At 35.4% G+C, this 24,757-nt stretch overlaps 1 protein-coding gene across 3 annotated transcripts; it reads right to left on the bottom strand.

The window, feature by feature from the left end:
* Positions 1-241: 241 nt before the first annotated feature.
* Positions 242-23,343, bottom strand: cd302 (CD302 molecule). 3 transcript variants are annotated; one of them, XM_087268625.1, is made up of 7 exons: positions 23,235-23,343; positions 16,815-16,940; positions 16,408-16,518; positions 10,477-10,659; positions 6,531-6,554; positions 3,436-3,654; positions 2,572-3,097 (listed from the first exon to the last, which is right to left on the bottom strand). In XM_087268625.1, exons 1-6 carry the CDS (start codon positions 23,341-23,343, stop codon positions 3,452-3,454), a joined length of 756 nt encoding a protein of 251 aa, XP_087124751.1. In that variant the 3' UTR covers positions 2,572-3,097; positions 3,436-3,451. The 3 variants fall into 3 exon arrangements, 2 of the variants coding, with proteins under 2 accessions (XP_087124750.1, XP_087124751.1); XM_087268624.1 differs by having other exon boundaries at positions 242-3,654; XR_015500022.1 differs by lacking the exons at positions 2,572-3,097; positions 3,436-3,654; positions 6,531-6,554 and adding an exon at positions 8,492-9,968 and having other exon boundaries at positions 10,047-10,659.
* Positions 23,344-24,757: the final 1,414 nt, after the last annotated feature.

The raw sequence follows: 24,757 nt of genomic DNA, 5'->3' as shown, positions 1-24,757 counted from the left end.
GAAAAACAAAGATAGAAACAAGTTAAATAGGAATAAAAACATACAGAAGATAATAGTTCCTCATGGCTATTAAATAGAGTGCGTTTTGCTAACATGTTTTGAGAGATTTTCAGGATTTCAGTGAAGGCAGCACTAAAATCGGAGCTATTAAAAGCATCAGGGGAGTGTATTTGTGCAGTTTCGGCATGTCTGAGAAAAATAAATAAATCAGATTACACACTAAAAGCAAAAAACAAACCAAAACGTTTGACGAATCTTTATTTGTATTGAAAGAGCAACACGATTAGTTTCTCTCAGAGAAATGGCTTGTTCATGAATGGATAAATAAAGCCTTAATCAATGTTTATACAGTTTAATTCATAACAATATAGATACAGATAACTGTTAGTGGCAAAGACGAATCAGAAAATCACCAACAACAACATAAAACATTTAAAAACATCAGGATCACAATCAGGACATGTGCATATCTAACAAACTAACTAAAGAAAAATGACCTTTTCAGCAGAGAAAGGCAGAAAAGAAACACTGGTCCTCATAATCTGTTAGTGGTAAAATATCTCACAGCAGAAGCGGACGCAAAATTTGGCACTCAATAAGCTCTGATTGATTGCACAGAAAGATTAAACTAAATATGACCTTAAGGCGCTTTTAAAATATATAGTGCACAAAATATATGGCATTTTGCCCTCTTCAGCGCTTGTTAGTGGTGTCTGTAGTTTAATTATAACTATACATAAAAATATAATTATCATTAATACATTTCATATATAAGATCTGTATTTGTATTATTTATACAAATTTATATAAATTTATATAAATGATACATTTGATCCATCACACACACACACGGAAAAAATATTTCAGTTTCTCAGGATTGTTTGGATTTAATGTGTTTGAATGAAATGAACCTGTTTTTATTTATAAACCAAAGTTTTAATTGTTTGTGATTGAAAATTAGGACTATTTCATTTGTTTTTAAATGCTTCGATCATTATTATTATGTATAAAAACATAGCTGAAAACAAGGCACGCATTTCTTTTTACCAACTACAAGCTTATGATATAGATCAGGGGCTTTCAACCTTTATAGGACACACACTCCCCAAGTTCATCTAATGTCTCTCGCACCCCCCTCCCCCCCAACCCCCCGGTCTGTAGTTAGCATATAAATATATTATTTATTATATTGTTAACACTTTAGTATAAATTGTGAGAAATAAAACCGCTGTCTTTTTTTTTTCAATAGCCACATGCACGTGAACACACATGCACGATTTGTTTTCCCATCTTAGTGATGACATTACATAGACTGCTATTGTTTTTTTTTATCAGGTCACTGATACTGTCTGTCTATGGCTTAACCGAAAACCCAACTCACATAGAAACAAGTGCAGATCATTAGATGGATGACCAATGATACTGATAAAACACATCATAGATGCAATGCTTTTACTAGGTGTGATACTTCTAAAAACATCTGAACAATTTATAAGCATTAATAATTATGTCCTCATAGTGGATCACTTGTATATTTACTATTTAAGTGGGGATAATGAAGCCCTCACAGGTATAGCATAGCTAGACCAGTTCACACACACACACACAATTTATAATGTATACATTTTTCAAAATCTGGCCAATATTAAACCCAACACAATAAAGCTAAACCTCACAAAAGTGACACACTGCAGCTAAAAAGAAAAATATTAGTAATGCAAACAATACGTCACTATCTGTGTTTCCATCCACAGATGTGAATTAGATTCATGCGCAACACTGGAATATGCCATAAAATGTTTGCAAATAAAGAAGCGTTTCCATAAAATGAGTCAAACGAGTCACTTCCTGATAAACTGGCACCAAATATCAGACAGAAAAATTCAGTTTTCTGTGTTTTTTTTTCTTCTATAATAAATGAGTTTTGCCTCAGAGGATGAATTGTAATGAATGCAATTGATTTTGAAGATGTGAGATGCTCTTTGTAGGAATAATAATAATTAATAATACTGAACCACTGTGATGACAGACTTTAGCTGAGGAATTTTAGACCAAAACAACATTTCAGATGTTTTTGTTTTGGCTTGTCTATTAACGCCGTCACATTGTGCCAATTTTCATCATCACATAATCTGCTAAAACAAAAATCACATGACTTTTTTGATGCACATGCTGGACATAACTCAGTAGAAAATGTTTTCATCACCTTTTTCCACATGAGCACAGCGTTAGCAGCGCATGTTTTTTCAGCATTTATGTTAACAAATTAATACCGTACATAGAAGCATCACGTGAGTGTGGTGCTGCGATCATTTCAGCGCTGGGTTTAATTTTGCTGCACTCTTCATGCTCATTTAAAGTGACAGTGCATTAATAATGACCAAACGCATATTGAATGACAAAAAAATAACAGTTTTACCCATTAAATGCATCAATAATATCCACTGATATATATATATATATATATATATATATATATATATATATATATATAGTCAATTAAATGAACGATTAAATAACACAGCAAATATTTAGTATTATTAAAATGTCGAATTTTAATATTAGTTTTGCTTAAGTTGCACACTAGTTTGATCATGTATAAACATCCTTATAACTATGTTGTATAAATATTATTAGAACTACATGTATAAATATTATTAGAACTACATAGGCCTACATCATCCTGACAATCAAAAACAGAACTACGTGATAACACAGGTGATTGTCTTCTGTGTGCACCTGAAAACACATGACTGACACTCCTCATAGAGGGTGAGAAGCAGACAGTTCTTTAGGATCTATATCATTTGTATGAAAAAAAAAAAGACTTGCAGGTTAAGGAAACAGCATGGGAGGAAGTTGCCGTGGCCCTTGGTGCAGATGAAAAGTAAAATAAAGTGTATTTATTTATATAGATAGGTAGCTAGACAGAACAGACAGAAATAGAATAATCTGTGCAACAGCCGGTGATCTGGTGTGAAAGGCAAACGCCTGCACGCTGCTGCTGCTCTCCCCATGCGCTGCTTCAGCTCTGCTTGCACGTGCGGTGTGAAACGGACATTATCTTAAGAAATGTCTTGAAAAAAAAATCTTCTCTCTGATGGGAAAAATATATATAAAATTATTAAAATTTAACAGGAGGGCTAAAAATTCTAACTTAAACTGTATAAGCTTTTTATGTAATTTTGCATTAGCAATATTCCAAAATGTGCATGAAAATAGCTGGATGAAATCATAGCTAATAACAAAAAGACAATCAATGTGCTCGATTTTCCTGCATAGTAAAAGCCCAGCGACTGTAGTATGTTTATTTCACATTCAGACAGATCATATTTTCCATCCAGCCCTTTGTTCTGAGAAAGAGATGCTTCGAGTCTGGCTTTAGTAAAGTGGAGTTGTAAATCTCCCATGAGCCCCCCTGTGGTTCATTCTGACCTGTGAGCGGAGAGCTTCATGGCATATCGTTGATTTCCTCAGCCTCCACCAGACAGGTCTGATCGGCGGACGGGGATCTGAAGGGCGGATGATACTCGATCAGGTTGAGGATGGAGGATCCAGGGTTGTGTCTTTGTTGGACGAACCAAATGACAGCAGAAACGGCCAGAATGAGCACCACGCTGATGATGACCAGAGCCGACATCAGAGGTTTGCTCTCTGTAGAACACACAGAAAAAACATGATAGGATCAATATTTACTTTCATTTATGATGCATGCACACTCATTTAAAAATAAATAATAAGCATGAATTTAGGATATTACGCATCTCGTTAATTGCAACTAACTATACGACTGTCACAATCACCTGCGGAGGTCGCTGAAAAACATTGGCTGTTTCTCAATATGCGTTCTTCAGCGGTCTTGCGTCCTCGTGTTCTCGTGAAACGTCATCATCAGCTGCCGAAGTTCAGTTCCAATACTCAAGACCGCAAGTACGGAGGACGCGTGAAACTTCCCGGATGTGATCTTGATATCGAGGATGCACCGATGCAGACTTGAGCACCGAACTCGCTCTGGAAGTCCCAGAAGTCATTGCGACTGAAGGTGGGAAGCGCTGCATTTTATTTAGATTTATTATTAAAGTTCATAGATATGAATTATTTACCTCAGGAGTTTCCCTAAATGAAACGGTGAAAGTAAACATTAACATGAATATCTTAATAAATGAATAAACACATTAAGGGTGTTTGTTTGCTGAAATTCGTATTAAAATCTGTTTTATTCATATTGTGCAGAGTATATTTAAAATGTTTTTATGCAAAGTATATATTTTGAAAAACAATAAATCTTTGGATGAAGGCTGTAATGTTTATATAATTTACCATTTAAAACGCGTGAAGGTCATGTGACCATCAGGAAGAACGCAGCATCCCATTTCTCACATGACGCGTTCTCTGCCCTCGCGGTCTCCTGAGTTCGTTCTTCCGACGACACCTGGCAAGACCGGTCTCCACAAGAACACAAGTCCGTTCTCTGCGTTCTTGGAATTGAGAAACAGCCAAGATCTCTTATTCTAACTACAAATCCGCCAGTTTATGGACTACAACTGCATACATGCATTTCACCCAGACACACATTCTTCCTCATCTAGACTGATTACACTCACACCACCTGAGGATTGTCAGAGACTGACTGAACACACTATTTAAGCCACACACTCACTAAGTTACAATAACTATATGTAATTTAAAAAGTATGGAACATTTTTCAGTTTTCTGGATTTATGACTTTTTGTGTAATGTATTTTTTTTTTAAATCAAGACAATACTAATGTTTTAACTTCAGAAAAATTAATATTCCATAGAATAACCATAATGTTCACTCTTTTAGAAACCTTGATTTTTGTTTAATCTCAAGAAACAAAATTATATTTGAGAAAATGTAATTTTTTTATTTAGATATATACTATACATGTATATGATAAAATTATATATACACACACACACACACACACACACACACATTTAAATATCTATGCTAACAAAGTTTGTAGTTTTGTTTTTATGCATGTGTGTGTATTACTTAAACATAGTACACACACATATCTTGTCAAAACAAACTTTTACTTTAAATACGATTAATCTTTGCCCAGCATTATTATATTACTGGCCACTTTATTAGGTACATCGTACTAGAACCGGGTTGGACCCACTTTTGCCTTCAAAACTGCCTTAATCCTCCACGGCATAGATTCAACAAGGTACTAGAAAATTCCTCACAGGTTTAAGTCCATTTTGACATGATAGCATCACGCAGTTGCTGCAGATTTGTCTGCTGCACATCTATGATGCGAATCTCCTGTTCCACCACATCCCAAAGATGCTCTATTGGATTGAGTTCTGGTGAATACTCAGGTAAGCTGTGGCGTTGACTACTAATTGTTAATAATGGGCCCAAAGGGTGTCAAGAAAATACCCTCCACACCATTTCACCATCACCACCAGCCTGAACCATTGATACAAGGCAGAATGGATCCATGCTTTCATGTTGTTGATGCCAAATTCTGACCCGACCATCCGAATGTTGCAGCAGAAATGGAGACTCATCAGAGCAGGCAACGTTTCTCCAATCTTCTAATTGTCCAATTTTGGTGAGTCTGTGTGAATTGTAGCCTCATTTTCCTGTTCTTAGCTGACAGGAGTTGCACCCGGTGTGGTCTTTTGCTGCTATCTGGCCATTCTCCTCTGACCTCTGGCATCAACAAGGCATTTGCGCCCACAGAACTGCCGCTCACTGGATATTTTCTCTTTTTCAGACCATTCTCTGTAAACCCTAGAGATGGTTGTGCATGAAAATCCCGGTAGATCAGCAGTTTCTGAAATACTCAAACCAGCCCATCTGGCTGCAACAACCATGCCACGTTCAAAGTCACTTAAACCAGCTTTCTTCTCCATTCTGATGCTCGGTTTGAACTGCAGCAGATCGTCTTGTCCATGTCTACATGCCTAAATGCATTGAGTTGCTGCCATGTGATTGGCTGATTAGAAAAATTGTTAATGAGCCTTAGCACAGTGGACCTAATAAAGTGGCCAATGAGTGTATATACACTTTGTTTTCGAGACTTTAGACTGAAATAACAAATACTAACACTTTACTCAAACCCCTACTTAATACTCCCAGAGAAATTACATATACAGTAAATATATACATTATTTACAGTATTTACAATAATCAAGTCAATTGTATTTATGCTAGTTGTCAAAACATTTCTGATTTTAATTTAGTTAATAAATAGTTAATTTAAAAAATATTACAACCATACAAACATATTTGTGACAACTAATAAAAACAGCACAATCACACAACCAAATTAGTTTGAATATTTTGACCAATTCTGATTTAAATTTTAACACACAAAAAAAATATATATAAAAAACACCTTATTAAAATTATCTTTAAAACTCTGAGTATATTCACTCCTCACTGCTGATTGGCTACAGGAGCTCAGTCCAATCAGTTTCTCTGCAACGTTTTTCAAATATTGCTTACTGTAGCTTTAAATGTACATGTATAATAAGAAGATTATACTTACGATTTGACCTTATGACGACTGCTTCTGTAAAACAAAATGACAAAGATTGAGCATCAATTTACATTCTAACATTGTATAGCCACTGACTGTTAAAAGTACATTTATGTTAGTGGTTTAATAGATCACAAATCTCACAGTTTGGATCACACTGCGGTTTTTGAGTCACGGAATTGACCATTTTTCAGATCCGCAAAAAAAGTGATGAGACAAATGTCATTTGCCTTTTATTTATGCAGAAATATTACTGCAAAAACCATTGGTTTAACAAACAGAACTTAGAAGCTGTAATTTTAATAAAAATAAAAATCAAAAAAAGACCTAGGTGAAAAAAAAGGAGAATATTCAATACAAAAATGATCTTTGCTCCTGTTGCTGATAATGCTAAATATAGATCTTGTAGAACAGATCATATTTATTTTCATTTAATAATTCAACAATTCACACAAAAATCTTCATGTTTCATTATAGGTGGATCATTTTTGAAAATCTATTCGGTGACAATTTTGATGGTTGTTTGTCGCCACCTATTGGTTACTCAATGTAATTGCTACAACATTCACCAGCGTCAGGTTCCATTAAACTGTGATTTTAATCTTTACCATAAACATCAGTGTTTATATCTGAACTTTAAACTGTTCTCCCAGTACTTCTGTGTTATTTGACTGTTTGTAACACTGAAAAGGTGTAAAACTGAATCTCTTTTGATCATACCCAGATTTGAATCCAGCACTTCGAAAGATAAATAAACACATGTAAATCATTATCATTTATCATACATGTTGCGCGGGTTTGAATTGAGATCCAATCTTTTAATGTTTAATTGTGCAGCTTTACACTGAATGCATTAATATAGGCAAAACATATATGGAACATATATATATATATATATATATATATATATATATATATATATATATATATATATATATATATGGACACAGCCATATCACCCTGCAGCCCAAGACCGGTTACTCACTGAAGCTAAACAGGGCTGAGCCTGGTCAGTACCTAGATGGGAGACCACATGGGAAAACAAGGTTGCTGTTGGAATTGGTGTTAGGGAGGCCCACAGGGGCCCTCATCCTGTAGTGTGTGTGAGTCCTAATGCCCCAGTATAGTGAAGGGGACACTATACTGTCAGTGGGTGCCGTCTTTCGGATAAGAAATTAAACCGAGGTCCTGACTCTGTGGTCATCCCATGGCAATTCTCGTAAAGAGTAGGGGTGTAACCCCGGTGTCCTGGCCAAAGTCCCTCATTCGGCCCTTACAATCATGGCCTTCCAATCATCCCCATCCACTAAACTGGCTCTATCGCCGTCTCATCACTCCACCAATAGCTGGTGTGTGTGGTGAGCGCACTTTGAAAACACTGCAAATGATGAAAGAAGAATTCAACATGTCTCAATCAAGATTAAGTTTGGAGTGCATAAGAATTAAAATGCACACCTATAAATCTAATACTCCTTTACTAAAAGGAAAGAGGTCTATAAACTACTGTTTATTGCAATGAGTGTATTACAGGAATTTATATTATTAAACATTCATGCTAAAAATAAAGTTTTATATATCTAATAACTCCAGCCAGCTTATAGTGAACTTGCAATATTGTCAACACACAGAACTTTCAGTTGTTATATAAGTAAAAAGGCCTAATTACATGCAAGACCCTTCAAATATTTTGCTGGTCTCCAACTAATGACAGCAGATCACTCGGAGATAGAGGGATTTGCACTTGCGGTATCTTTACTGCTCTATTCATTTACCCGAAGAAATGTAATGCTTAGAACAGCGGTTCTCAAACTGTGGTACATGTACCACCAGTGGTACGCAGGCTTCCTTCTAGTGGTACGCAGAGGAATCACTGAAAAATCAAAGTAAAAAAATGAACACACTTTTAACCCTTTGACGCATACCGATGTGATCGGTTAAATTGATTTAATAGGCTGTTATTGTATTTGTAATTTTTTTAATGTTTGTTATGTATTCTATCATTTGAAGCTAGTTTCCTTCCCATATTTGTAACGGATCTTGTATCACAGGTAATAATGTTCACAGGTATTGCTTTTCTGACACACAAAGCCTACTCTTACATGAAGCAAGCAGATCTAATTTCAATATGTAAATCCAAATCATATATTTAAAACACAAGTTAATGTTTAGGTTTTAAAAATATACAAATCATATATAGATGCAACACATATTTAAAAATTTATCAAAAACAGTTCATATATGAATATGATTACATCTAGACTATTTCTATGAGGTTCAAGGAACAGTTCCAGGTTTTGATGAACAGGCTACTTTATGATAATACTTCACATTTAAGTACAGCAGTTTTCTATTCACCTTTTAGGACAGTGCCACTTTTAATTTACTTTTAAAAGCACATTTTAATTTAAATGTTATTCTTTTTTACCTGTGAGTTCAGTACAGTGTTAATGTTCAAACTATTTATAATGTTTAAAATGGCTGACAATAATAAATAATAAGAAGAATTAATCTGCCTCGTTTTTTAACTGTGCAGTGCTGTAGCTGCTTAATTAGGCCTACTTTGTCATTCAATACTGGTTGTTTTGGTGGTAATAATTTTTTCTGAGGTGGTACTTGGTGAAAAATGTTTGAGAATCAATGGCTTTGAACATTGCAGTGCCTCGCTATCTGTTGTCTTGATCATTCACTCTCGTCACAATGACTTACGAGTGTTTTAAATTATTTTGGGATCACAGGGCCAGTATAAATTTAGGGAAACTCGCAGATATGTAATCATGCGACCATGTAGAGACAGAAATCACATGCCGTAGTGTAAATAAGATATTACATACGGCTATTTACCTTGTTCATTAAAAGATGTTGTGATCTGGTGCTATTTATAAAATACAATTAATATGACTTCAAGGGGGGAGGGGAAAGCTGTTGGGGGGCGGGGTGCCCCCCTAAGATAATGGTGGGGGAAACACTGAATGTATATACAAAACTACTGTATATATAAAGCAATTAAATGCCACTATAATAATTAACACAGGCAAACTGTAAATATGTGCCCCGGCCTATGTTTTGCAAACATAAACTATGTTTCTTCGGGTAAATATGGTGCACGTTTCTGGTGACAAATACATGAGGGCACTGTCTTGTTATTATGTTTCTTAGTGTACATTTTGTTTTACATTTCAGATACACGTCCTTCTTGTACATGTCTATATCAACTAGCGAACCACTGAGCTAAATCTAAATATTTGTTTTTTTATTAGTTTTTCATACTGTCGCAACTTTTTTTGATTTGGGGTTGAAGGTAGGTGATGCAAAACTTATTCGTTACAAATCATACGCAGCGTTAATTTCATTCATTTTCTTTTCAGCTTAAACTCTTTATTAATCTGGGGTCACCGCAGCGGAATGAACCACCAACTTATCTAGCATATGTTTTATGCAGCGGATGCCCTTCCAGCTGTAACACAGTACTGGGAAACACTCAGACACACTCATTCACACTCAAACATTAAGGACAATTTAGCCTACCCAATTCACCTATACTGCATGTCTTTGGACGGTGGGGGAAACCGGAGCACCTGGAGGAAACCCACGCCAACACAGAAACGCCAACTGATCCAGCCGGGCCTCGAACCAGCAACCTTCTTGCTGTGAGGCGATTGTGCTACCCACTGCGCCACCCTGCTGCCCCCAGCATTAATTTGTTTAGTGATATTTATTTATTCTTGTGCAAAGAACTACATGAAAATAATGCTTTATTCAGCAATAAAATGTCCCTGAAAATATCATTCATGTGAAAAGAAACAAAAGTTGTTGTCATCATACTGCCCCCTGGTGTTCAATATACCAATAAACTGCAGTCAAACTAGTTGAAGTACATTTTTGCAGTAAAAATGTAGGCTAAAGTATGCATTCCCAATGAGACGGTGTTGAAAATATCACAATATGGTTTACTTACTGGTCTGACACACTACTCCGTTCTCAGGCTCGTCTGTGCAGCTGATGTTTTCCCATTTGCCGGTGTTGGAGTGAAGAGCGACACACGTGTCCATCAGAGGCAGATCAGTTTCATCATCACCACCGTCCTCCCAGTTACTAAAGCCCAAAACACTGTCGTCCTCGTGCCACCTGAACACATCCCCTGAACAGTCAAACACACACAACATTGGCTTAATGCAGGTAGTTTAGTTTATTAAATGTATAAAGCACGTTCAAAACAGCTACATAAAATGCAAATAACAACAAGAGGTGAAGTAAATATAAATAACTGCTTAACGAACAAGTTAAGAAATATTACCAGCAGATTAATACTGGTTAAATGCTAAAGAGAATAAGTGAGTTAAAAAGAGATTTTAAAAAGGGTGGCCATTCTGAGTTGTACAGGCAAACCTTTTCATAAACGAAGACCCACCACCGAAAAAGCTCGGTCCCCTTGTGTATCAGCCTTGAGGTAGGGATTTTAAATAAAGTAAGATAGCTAGATCTTAAACTTCCTGGATGGTTATGGGGATGCAGGATATCTAAGAGATACTTAGGAGCCAAATTTTTTAGGCAATTGAACACAAACAGAAGAATTTTAAACTTGATCCTGAAATGGATGAGAGGGAGCCTAGGCTGGGAGTGATATGGTCATATCTGCAACTATTTTTCAGAAATTTTGCGGCAGAATTTGACCAATTGAAGTTGAGCAACCTGGAATTTAGAGCTCAGATCTTTACTGTGAAACTGCAGTTTTGACAGTTTGGTACAGTCTTGTGAATGAACAATCCGTAGGTTAGTATATGCTACATTTAGCCAGTTTGGTTTCTGTCAGCTTTGCATTTTAGGGGGTTTTCACACCTGTGAATCAATTAATTTGTTCTGAAACAGGGATTAAAATTGATACAATGTTGCTCTTTGTTCTTGGTGCTGTTTTCTTTCACACTGCAAAGTTTCTTAACGAACCAAAAGAGCTTAAATGAGTCACGTGTGAGTAAACTCTCCTCCATTGGTCAGTTTCATGGTTTATTTTGCAGAGTCCCACTCAGCTGTCAGTGGGTGGTGGTTTGGTGGTGACGAGGTGTGCGCAATGTAACTCCAGAGTTTGTTTCAATCGAGCCGAGACCAACTCATTCAAGCGATCTCCGAGCGATTGTTTAGATGCGGATCCGGGCGTGATTGGGTTTACATATGCCAAACGAACCGCGCTAACTTGGCAAACGAGACAGGTTCCGAAACAAAAGTCTAGGTGTGAAAGCACCCTTAAACTGTTTGGCACCATCTTGTGAATGAATAATGTGCAGGTTAGTGTATCTCCCATCAGCTGTTTTCATTTCTGTCAGCTTTGTGTTTTTAACTGTTTGGCGCCATCTTGTCTGAATAATGTGCAGGTTAGCGTATACTCCATTCAGCTGTTTTCGTTCATGCACGCTTTGCGTTTAATTAACGTATTAATAAATTATTATAGCTCAGAACAATGATCTGTGTCTAAATTTTATGTTTTGTGGGAAGCAGCCATGTAATAAGCAGGATAAAGTACATCCAGTATGGTTATTTTTGCAGAATAAAGCCCCTCAGTCTTATAGAACAGCGCTCTGGTTTTTGTCAGTCCTCCATTAAACCTGTCTGGCTTTATACCGAGATAACAACCTCTTGGATGTGCTTTATACCTAACTCAACCACCTGTGATCATAGTGGTGGTGTCGAGTCACTGGCATTGTTATTTTGGGTCTTGTGGGCTGAAATTATTGGGAACCTTAACACACAATTAAATGTTTGGGTTTGACGCTCATAAAAAACCCTTTATAAACCATGACAGAGCCACAGAGACCTGAATGTTGGTCATTCTCACTGAGCCATGAACAGAAGATCAAAGTTTACATTGTCCTCTACTTCATTGTTCAATAAGTAAGTGAAGCCTAAACAGCAAACATGTGGCGTCAGGAATCTGTTTCTATAGTTTTCATCTCGACTCAGGGTGTGGATGATGTATTCTTTGAATCCGCCAACACCCCGATCAGACCCCCAAATAACAGGATTTCCTAGTGTTGTGAGACGACACGTGTGAAAATCACACCAGAGGAAAACAACTCGCAAAAACGATGGATAGAAAAGGATGGAGGCTTGTTTTTGCCATAAAAAACTCAATTTTAACTTTTTATTTTCTAAAATTTTGTGTTTACAGCAAACATTAAAGTCCAAGCAAAGCCTGTTGGGCAAATGGTGTTGAAAATAAACCAAATTGATGTTAAAAAATGGTTTAAATATGCCAATTAAACAACAAAAAACTAAATCTTTGCAATTGTAAGAAACAAAGTCGCAATTCTGAGAAAACAGTCAAATTGCACAAAAAAAAACTGAGAAAGGTGAACCACATTATAGCGAGGGACTACTGTGTATATATATATATATATATATATATATTATACTAAATTTAGTTCAACTTTGTTCAAATGTTCTTCAATAGCGATGACTGAGTGGAAAAAGCTTTCAGCAATTGTAAGAAACAAAGTCGCAATTCTGAGAAAATAGTCAGAAACACATGATGTAAAGTAATAATTATCTAATACTGTACAAACTCAATTGCAGGAAGAGTCTGAATTGTGGAGTTAAACATTGCAATCAATGGCACAACCAGGCTAACAATTTAACCGTTAGATATTGAGCAATGCTGAGTCTGGTTCACAGAAATAGTCATCATTAACTCCTTAAAGCCATATTATTTATTAATAATGTCAAACCAGAGCAGCACAAACGTTGACTGAGCAATTCAGAATGATTTAGACTTTTCTTTTGCAAAAACAAACCATTTAAAACATAAGAAACTACTCATGATTCACTCAATTAGAAGTTATACAAACTGTCTGCAAGAGCTGACGCATATTCCTCAAAAGGAACTAAACAGACTGGTCAAGATTTTCCAAAGCACTTCTCCTTTAAATGTCCAAACTTAAATCTCTGACTAGGCAACAGTTTAATAAACAACTCTGTGCCAAGGGTTTGAGCAGATTAGTCAAGTTCAGCTGCATTCCAGTGTAGAGACGCTGGAGCACATCCAATAATCTGCTTAAACACGCTCAACATGCACTAAGTGTTTATTAGGGGAAAATGTATAACTCGAGTTAAGCACAAACTCCATATTGAACCAAATAGTATTACTAAAGAATTAATTGAGATTTTGCATAGTGAAAACAATGATGGTTCACTATAAATAAAGGTCACACAATTCTAGGTACCATTTAATTTGTCTTTTAAAACTTTGAAAAGATTATATTTTATTGCGATACATAGAAATTCCGGTCACACTTTACAATAAGGTTTCATTAATTACTGTATTTACTAACATGAACTAATTATGAACAATGATTGTACTGCATTTATAAACCAAAGTGAATAAACATTTACACATTTATGCATTATAAACAACTAAATTCATGCTAGATAACATTAGTTAATGCATCGGGAGTTATCATGAACTAACAATAAACAACTGTATTTTCATTAAGTAATGTAAGCAAACATGAATGAGTACTATAATAAATGTTTTGTTATCAATACAATAACTAACATTAACTAATACAACCGTATCGGAAAGAGTTACCCAAATTCTGAAAGAGAATTTATAAATGCATACAAAAACTATTTGTACTTCTCATAGTTGGAAAAAAAAAAAACATTTTGTCAGCACCAGTGGTGTAGTGCGTCCACACAAAAGGGTACGGTGTACGACAGAAAGTTTCAGTCGACGTCATTCTCACTTGAGGAAATGTCAAAGTTAAAGCTGTACGGGTCGTTCACATCATATGAGAAGCACTTCTCACAAAACAGATGCTTTCTACACTTAAATACTTGTGTATAAATGTTCATTACTAACCTTTCTATGAACACAATTTGATTATAACTGCAGATCAATGATTGCGAAATAGCCTACTGTCAGTGTTGGGCAGTAGTGTCGCTACAAATAGTGACACTACTAGTTTAACTACATTGCTCTGTAGCATGTCAGTAGCGTCGAAACTTTCTAAATCAAATACCTTTTTAAGTAGAGAAGCTATTTTATTAGTCAAGTCTAGTGCAGTAGCGTCCACACAAGCTACATTTACAGATCGTGGATCAATAAGTGACCACACACACTTGCTGGTTTACGGTGTTCGACATCAAAGTTTTGGTGTGTTACTGCCACCTCTGGTGAAACTTGCTTGATGGAAAGATGACTGAGGGAGAGAAGTTATTTCTCAAGCAAGATCCCTTATGATCATACCTCATCACAGTACATGTTAAGATGCAATAACTTAAATTCTAATGCTGTGCTCAATAAAATTAAAAATACTTTAGTGTGTATGTGTGTGTGTGTGTGTATTCACACTCACACACACACACACACACACACATACAATAATGCTCTCCATGCTTTGCTGTCAATAATCTCTACTGTCCTAGCCATTAAAGATAAAATCCCCGAAAAAATTATTCTAAAAAAAAAAAAAAACATCTTAACAAACAAACACTAATGATGCATTTAAATGGGATTTTTAAAGAAGAAAACATAAGACAGAACTTTGTTCAGGAAACTGATTGGCTCCGGAAAAGTTGGTGTTACTTTCCTTAATAAGTCCTTATGTTTTGAGGGAAGTAGTTTGTCAACAAAATTTAACTTTATGTTAAACAACTTTTAATAATCCCACAAGCAGCAATTAAGATGTTGAGCCAACACAACCAAGCATGATTCATAACATATTCCACAGAAACAATAAATAATTTAATACAAAACAAAAAGACTTGCTAATGATTGCTAAAAACAAGCCTCTGCAGCAGAAGTTAATGTATATGTAATACAGGGCTCAACAATAAGGACTGCCCGGTGGCCCAGGGCCAGTGTGAGAGACGCTTGGGACAGTAGACAGGATAATTACTGGCCCGATTGGGACAGTGCTGCCTTGTCACTAACATTTAATTGGTCTGAGACTATTTGTCAATTGCGTGCATTTTAAGTTTAGTCTTTAAACACTACCTTCTCTGTGATGTCGTAAACACCATATTGCTTTCTGGTTCCTCTTGTCTGATTTGATGTTTTGAGCTTGCAATTTTTTCCCGTAACCTGATAACAGCCAGTACAGCGAAGAAACGGCAACATGGCGGCAAGATCAAATTATAAGGCTAAAAGAAATTGTCTGTTTCTAACGTCTTGGAAGCAGACATTTATGTGTGAACAATGCGACAAACAAAAGTGATTAAAAATAAAATGAAAAAAAGTGATGTTTTGCACGGTTTGCCATCAGTTTGACAAGTCGGCCACCTTTTGTTAAATAATTTCGAACCACAATAAAATACCTCCACATTTTCCCCTGCTCTTTTTATTTGGAAAACACTTTTATTAACATGTTTTTAAGTATTGAAATTCTAGATTTACTTTTTTTTTTGACACATTATTTAAAATATGTGGCAAAAAATAGCTATTAACTTCCCTTTTTTTTGGTGGGGCCAGTGAAAATTTGGTAGGGCAAGTAAAATCTGAACCACTGGCCCAATTGGGTAAATATTTTAGCTCCCTTAAGCAATTTTTTTCAACCTACAGAAAAAAACATCGTTTGACAATGACTTGCCTGATAACCGAACTTTAGCCTAATTGAGCCTTTAAATGTCACTTTAAGCTGAATACTAGTATCTTGAAAAATATCCCGTAAAATATAAATATTATGTGCTGTCATCATGGCAAAGACAAAATAAATCAGTTATTAAAAATGAGTTACTACAACTATTATGTTTAGAAATGTGTTGAAAAAAAATCTGCTCTCCGTTAAACAGAAATTGGGCAAAAATAAACAGGGGGGCTAATAATTCTGACTTCAACTGTACATTTCTTCAACTGTTGTTGAGAAACAGGCATGTTTTTGAAGGAAGCCAAACTTACTGTCGCTGTCGTAGTACAATCCAAGCCAGACGTTCATTTTGCCTTTCCACACTGAAGGGCTGTAGTTAACAACGAAGTTATTCTCGTCAGCACTTTTTACCGTCAGAAGCTCTAAAAATGTAATGGAAATGTTGTGTTTTATTTAGTGATAAATCAGCACCCAATTTTAGACATGGTTTAGAACAGTGATCACCAAACTTGTTCCGAGAGGGCGGGTGTCCTGCAGATTTCAGCTCCAACCCTAATCAAACACACCTGAACAAGCTAATCAAGGTCTTACTAGGTATACTTGAAACATCCAGGTAGGTGTGTTGAGGCAAAATGGAGCTTAACCCTGTAGGTATACCGGCCCTCCAGAACCAAGATTGGTGACCCCTGGTTTAGAGTTTGCAAAAGGTAAAAACTACCATATCCTCTGCACATGTCTTTAGCATCTTGAAGAGAGTAGCTTTTAGCGACATCTTCCGCTCCATGGATGAAGTGATAGCAGTTGCGTCCGAATGGCAGCCACGTGCGTCCATCTGCAGGGCAGTCTGTATAGACAGGACATTTTCTTATTAAACATTTCAAAGTTTCTCCTTCCTATAAATAATGTTGCTATTAATATAAAATTGTTTCTTAAAATGAAATATATTGTGTTTAATGGGAAAAATAATTGTTAGTTTTTTTCACCTAGATATATAAAAAGAACATTTTAGTGTAGTGACAAAACCATAATATGAAGCAATACTATAATACTTTTATCCAAGGTTATCATATAGCAATAGAATCTTATACTGGCCATTGCCTAAACTAAACCTGCTCAAACCTGCTTTTGTTTGTTTGTTTGTTTGTATTTAACGCCATACCATCTCCTATGGTAATTTTCATGGTGGGAAAAAATATATAAATGTTTACAGTGTCAGTATAACTACTCTAGCCTATATAATGTTGATTTCACCAGTAAATTAAATAGTCTAATAATGTTGTCAGTGACAGATTGCAAGTATAGGCCTTTATCTCAGACATAGGCTGCGGCCCAAATGGCACACTATACACTATGCACTATGTACTTATGCACTTACACACTCAACAGGATAGAATATGTATGTAGTGTCGTCCCAAATGGCACACCAATGTTTTTTACTAAGCGGAAATTCAAACCGTTTCCCTGATGACGTTTGACGGTTGCCAAATCAGTGAAATAAACGACCGAATTATCAAATAATATCTGCCATTAGTATTGCCGCATTCACCACCGGGAGGTGCTATAATCACTCTCGTAGGAGAATTTTGCATTCAACATCCAAAATAAATAAAGTTATCCAACATGTGCGTCCGATAGCTCCGCCCCTTCCGCTACGTAAGCAAACCTGCGGTCGTTGAGTGCGTGAAGTGTCCATCATTACACACTTCATTTTAGCGGCTGAATGAGTGCATCATCCGGGTAATTAAAGTGCACTTATTATTTTTTGAGTTTTCAGTGTGAACACACTACTTACAGTATTTATACTACAAAATGGCGTAGAATAGTGCATAAGTGTGCGATTTGGGACGCAGCTTTGGACTCAGACTCAGCTTTATTATCCCGTTAGGGAAACTAAAATTGCAACTAGGTACCATAACACATTAATAAAATATTACCACACAACATCGATACATCAGTATGTAGATACATCCCCCTCCCCCCTGGACTCATTTAATTATCTCAAACATAATTCAACATCAGAATTCAACATCTGGACTCATTTAATTATCTCAAACATAATTCAACATCAGAATTATTATAAGTAGAATAGAATTATTTATAGAAACCAGTAGACCTACACATAATGGTTTTATTGTTTAACTACATGTTTGAGAAAAAAATATTTAATTGCAGACTCATATTAAGCTTTATTTTACATCTACAGAATCGTGAGAAAATCGTGATCTTTATTTTAAGCAAATAAATTGTGATTCTCATTTTAGTCAGAATCGTGCAACTCTAGGTGCAACTTAATACATTTATAATCCGTATATCCTGCATTTTGCATTCAGAAGCACTGTGAACAGATGAGACACACGGCTGCCTATTTCACTGTGAAAAAAAAAGGTGATTAAACTTTAAATTTTAAGGATACAAACTTCAGGACATTTTTGATTTGACGCAACTTCCAACCCAAGTACTCCACTTGACTCGATTTAAGTTGAGTAAACTCAGAAATATCCTAAAGTTTGTTGCTTTAAAATTAAGTTGAGTCAACTTTTTTTTTTTTACAATGTTCACAGCAAGCTTATTTGCTCGTCCTGCTTCTCTCATTTTCAAAATAAGAATCACATATACACTATGCTTACACACAAGCATTGATAAGTGTATGAATATAGACAATTGTTCTAAACGTTATGGCCAATTAAATGCACAGTAAATGTTAATGATCTTGTGTGCAACATTATGTAATGTAATCTACATAATGGTCTGCTTTTTACTGGCAATTTACACTCAAAGGATTTACATGAGCACAAGGAAACAATGAGAGCAAGCAAACATTTCTATGAGCTAAACTCTTACTATTTAGCTATGCCTAGAAGGTATTTTCTTCTATGGCACCCTTAAATATACTGAGATTGTAGAAGGCAGACTCAAGATAAATGAAATTTACAGTACAGCATTATGGGTAATTTTCTGCACTGATTCTACTATTAAACAATTATCAGTTCAAATAGAAGTTGAAATCAATGCAAAAAATACAGCAAAATACAAAAAACGTAAAACCTCAGAGCTCTTTGTTTTAAAATCAATACGAGCTTTTGCAATTTATAGGTTTGATTCCAATAACATGTCAATAATAGTTTGGTAACGAAACATAACATTAACATTATTTGTATCTTGGTTTCAGAAGACTCGTAGTGCAGCTGAAAGCATTTATATTAAACATTGACAACTTGTTGATAAAGTAGAAATAAACAAGCATTTCAATAGCTTAAGATATGAAAAGAAATATTAATGTTATGTTTTGTTTCCAAATTATTGTTGACATACAGCAAGATGTTATTGGCATCAATCCTATAAAGTGCAAAAGCTGGGCTCCTGGAGTAAAATCTTTTTTTTTTAAACTAATATTATTTGTATGTATCGTTGTTTCAGGAGACTCTGAACTGCTCAAAGCTTCATTAATGACAACGTCTTGTTCATAAAGTGGTAAAATAAAAAGTAAAGTAGAATAAATATGCATTTCAATCGCTTAAGATATTAAAAGAAATATTAATGTCATGTTTTGTTTGTTCCCAAACTATTATTGACATGCAGTAAGATGTTATTGGCATCAATAGAAAAAAACCAAAGCTGGGCCCCTGGATTAAAATTCTTTTTTTTAATTAATATTATTTGTAAGTATTGTGGTTTCAGAAGACTCGTTGAGCAGCTCAAAGCTTCAAGTCAAGGTTTTAAAACCGTAAAAATGTCCTATTATATTGTTCCTAAGATATTTGCAAGTTTCTTTTTATTGAGTTTTTTAGGGCAACAGTAGAAAATAACCCTCCACATGGTGGTTAACATTATAATCATTATACTTTAACCACTTAAACTCTGCTGCTATTTGGGGATTTCCGCCTGGATTTTGCCAACCCAAATTTAAAAGCTTCCCAAATCCACATGCAGAGGTGTAAATGCAAAAATTTGGTATAATTTTAAAGAAAACCCTTTGAATTTTCATAAAACACCTTTGAAAGTGTTTAAAATAACTGTAAATGTCGTCTGTGTTATAATAAACACCTAAAAAAAGAGGCGCTTTTTGTATTTATTTTATAAACTCAAATTTGAATTTTAGGTTCTGTGTGGTCTAGTGTGCTGTAATTAATTTTGGTGGCTCCTGCACATGTCTGTAATCATAGGAAAAAAGAAAAATGTCTCCACCATAATCTATGCAAAAGTTATTGTATTCCAACTGATGAGAGGTGCTGTACAAGCCACAGAGCCCGATCCTTGTTTTCATATTTCACTATTCTTTTGTTTGATTAAACATAATTCACTGTGTTTGGACCACATCAGACATATAAAAGGATTACTTATGCACATCACCTCAAAAACAGAGGAGAATGACCCTGAAGCGCACAGCATAAGGTAAGAGATGACAGCTGTCTGTGCTATCTGGGGCTGCTTATTGATCATCAATGTATTGCTTTTTGAATACATGAATGTATTCAATACTTTCAATGTATTGAATGTATCTAACCCTAACCCGGTACCGGGTCCGCAGAGTTTAAGTGGTTAAGAAACATATAGGTATTCGAAAACAAATACCTACAAAAAAACAAATACACTGGTCAGTCCATGATTCTGGAAACATCTAAAAAAAATCTCTAATAAACCAACATCCATCATGCTGTAGAGCTGAACAGTGCAGTGACTTACTTTATATACAAAGAAAGAAAGATATCCAAAGATGCCTTTTCAAGGTGAAAAGAAATCTGTGTTTTTGAAACTAATTAAGACAGCAGAAGTTAATCATTTATTTGAACTACTTAGCCTGACATTTATTGTTTCAAAATATTTTGAATGTCAAAAAATAAATACCATGTTTAATGGGGAAAACTTTGTTGATTTTTACCCAGACAATGAAAAAGTACATATTTTAGAGCAGTAATTACTATACCGTGGAACTGTCATATTTTTACCCAAGGTTATCATACCGTCAGATTTTTATACCGGCCCATGCCTACTATCGACAACTTCTTGATAAAGTGGTAAAGTAGAAAGTAAAGTAGAAATTAATATGCATTTCGATTGCTTAAGATATTAAAAAAATATCAAAGTTATGTTTTGTTACCAAACTGCAGTAAAATGTTATTGGCATCAATCCTATAAAGTGCAAAAGCTGGGCTCCTGGAGTAAAATCCATTTTCAGAAGACTCGTAGCGCAACTCAAAGCTTCATTAATAAAAACTTCTTGTTGATAATGAGGTAAAGCAGAAAGTAAAGTGGAAATTTACATGCATTTTAATAGCTTGAGATATGAAAATAAATATTAATGTTATGTTTTGTTACCAAACTAAAATTGACATGCAGTAAGATGTTATTGGCATCAATCCTATAAAGTGCAAAAGCTGGGCTCGGAGTAAAATCCTTTTTTTTATTAATATTATTTGCATGTATCTTGGTTTCAGAAGACTCATAGATCAGCTCAAAGCTTCATTAATGACAACTTCTTTTTGATAAACTGGTAATGTGAAAAGCAGAAAAAAATATGCATTTCAATCGCTTAAGATATTGAATGAAATATTAATGTCAGGTTTTCATATCTAACTACTATTGACATATAGTAAGATGTTATTGGCATCAAACCTACAAAGTGAAGCTAGGCTCCTGGAGTCAAATCTTTTTTTTTTAAATTAACATTATTTGTATGTAACTGTTTCAGAAATCTCGTAGTGCAGCTCAAAGCAATGAGATATATGCACAGCTAGTGTTTTTCAGCCAATGATTAACTTCCGGTGAAAGGTTTATGTGACTATTTTAAAATTCACAAGGTTTCTTTTACAGCATCGATGTTGTAATGTAATCCAAACATAATCAGTTAAATAATTTATTTGGCTGTTAAAGCGTAAATAGACAAAAGACTGTTTAAACGCAGGCATTAGCTGTCATTAGCAACATGCTAGTGCAAAAACTATAGAAAATACTGAGGTAAAATTTATTTCCATATTTTAAAGACATGGCGCGGAAAAAAATGAATTTAATGCAGTGCTTCTTCTTTTGTCTGATACCCACTTTATATTGTATTTCAGCCAGGCAGTGAAGATAGCTGTTGTTTTCTTAAGAAATCAAATCGTAAACGCTGCGATTTTGTATAGGACAACAATTCACCGGAAGCCCTGGGGCTGGCTGACTAAAATTAATAGTCTGTGTGCATACACAGTACCCCGTTGAATTCCTTAATGACAACTTCTTGTTGATTAAGTGGTAAAGTAAAAAGTAGAGTAGAAATAAATATGCATTTCAATCACTTAAAATTTGTCATGTTTTATTGACATACAGTAAGATGTTATTGGCATCATTGAAGTACAAAAGCTGAGCTCCTAAAGTAAAATCCTTTTTTTATTAATATTTTGTGTATGTATCATAGTTTCAGAAGACGACTTCTTGTTGATAAAGTGGTAAAATAAAAAGTAGAGTAGGATAAATATGCATTTCAATCACTTACGATATGAAAATAAACATTATCCAATGTTTCTAGAAGGTTCTGTCAAAAGATGGGAGCATTACAGAAAACTTCAGAAAGCTCATTTCAAGAATTCACTCGACAATTCCTTAATTTTACAGTATAGATCACTCTAACTGTATGATAACCAGTAAAACAACATACTGTACAATATTTACAGTATATAATTGAGGTGCTTGATGATTTTATATTCACACATTCGGACTTTCTCCTTAATATTATATTTTCAGAAAAATGTTCTTTGCCAATTCTAAATAGTGATTCACATTAGTGACTCTCAAAGTAAACACTGTTCACAGTCAATTAAATAGTGCTTATGTTGTTTTCAAGATACTTACATGTGATTTGAGACCATATATTCAAAGTATCATGGTAAACATAAGGAGCGTGTCACAAGTTGTTACAGAACGAATGTGCGAATATAAAACCAACTTTACCCTTAATCATTAAATGTGTGAATCGTTCTCTTTAAATCTCTCTCACACTATAAACACTATAATAAAGAAGCAGTGAGTGTTTCTCGAGTGAAGAAGTTTCCTCCTGTTGTTTGAACATCGCCATTTAACGTTAAAAACTAACGTAAACAGTCACGCGCGTTGCGTTAAACACACATCAGGGCAAACAATCGACAAATAACAATATACTTACCATTATCGTCCTCTCCTCTCGCCGAATAACCAGTGAGGATGATTAAAGCGATGTAAAACAGAGTAACATGTCGAGCGCTGGACTCCATGTTTTGAAGTGCAGAAATCATGGCTGCAAAACGCGTCACACACACACATACACAAACGTCCACGCGCACGCACACAGCGTCAGCAATAAAGTTTTATTTTCATCATTACTACAATTTGACAGCATCGCCAAAGCAAATAAACGAGTTAAAGTACAGAAACAGACAATACAGAAGATAAATTAGGAGTCATAAATAAAATAAGCAAAAGTATAGACAGTATAACAAAATGCATAAATAAACAGATAACAACGCGTGGATCCTCATGTAGCACATGCAAATCAATTTCACTGTAAAAATACAATACAACCCTGCTGAAAAATCCAGCTTCAACCAGCCTGGTCTGGTCGGCTGGTTTTAGCTGGTTGACCAGTCTGGTTTTAGAGGGGTTTTGGCCATTTTCAGGCTGGTTTCCAACCATCTAAAATTTTCTTCTACAATTAACATTGGTTAAATTAACAATTTGGTAAGATAAAATTGTCCGTAGTGTATGTGTGTAATTGAGTGTGTGTGGGTGTTTCCCAGTGATCGGTTGCAGCTGGAAGGGCATCCTCTGCCCACAGACTAAAAAAAGAAAATCCATACACACAATTTCACTTTCTTTTTCATTTTTTGAACTAACTAAAAACTAAGTAAGATTTATAAAATTTACTTTAAAATTACAGAAACATTATCAATTGACAAATGCCGTGGGTTTCCTCAGGGTGTGAATGAGACTGTATGAGTGTTTCCCCATGATGGGTTGCAGCTGAAAGGGCATCCGCTGCGTAAAACATATGCTGGATAAGTTGGCGGTTCATTCCGCTGTGGCGACCCCAGATTAATAAAGGGACTAAGCCGAAAAGAAAATGAATGAATGAATTAATCTATTTTGCACTGGTAATTTTTTATAAGTGGCGAGGCAGTGGCGCAGTAGGTAGTGCTGTCACCTCACAGCAAAAGAAGGTCGCTGGTTCGAACCTCGGCTCAGTTGGCGTTTCTGTGTGGAGTTTGCATGTTCTCCCTGCCTTCGTGTGGGTTTCCTCCGGGTGCTCCGGTTTCCCCCACAGTCCAAAGACAAGCGGTACAGGTGAATTGGGTAGGCTAAATTGTCCGTAGTGTATGAGTGTGTGTGTGAATGTGTGTGTGTGGATGTTTCCCAGAGATGGGTTGCGGCTGGAAAGGCCATCCGCTGCGTAAAAACTTGCTGGATAAGTTGGTGGTTCATTCTGCTGTGGCGACCCCGGATTAATAAAGGGACTAAGCCGACAAGAAAATGAATGAATGAAGTTTTATAAGTGACACTATTTAAATTCAATATCAACTCAATTTTACTGTAAGAAAGTTATATGGTATGTTAATGTATTTTAAAGTTGCATTGTGAAAAACACTGTATATTTTGCAGTGAAAATTTACAATACTGTAAATAAAAATACAGTGTTCCAATAACTGTTGAGGT

The sequence above is a fragment of the Danio rerio genome, chromosome 9 (assembly GCF_052040795.2).
Source record: "Danio rerio strain M-AB ecotype USA chromosome 9, GRCz13ab, whole genome shotgun sequence".
Lineage (NCBI taxonomy): Eukaryota > Metazoa > Chordata > Actinopteri > Cypriniformes > Danionidae > Danio > Danio rerio.
The sequence above is the reverse complement of the archived record's forward strand: the minus strand, read 5'-3'. Positions and strand labels throughout refer to the sequence as shown.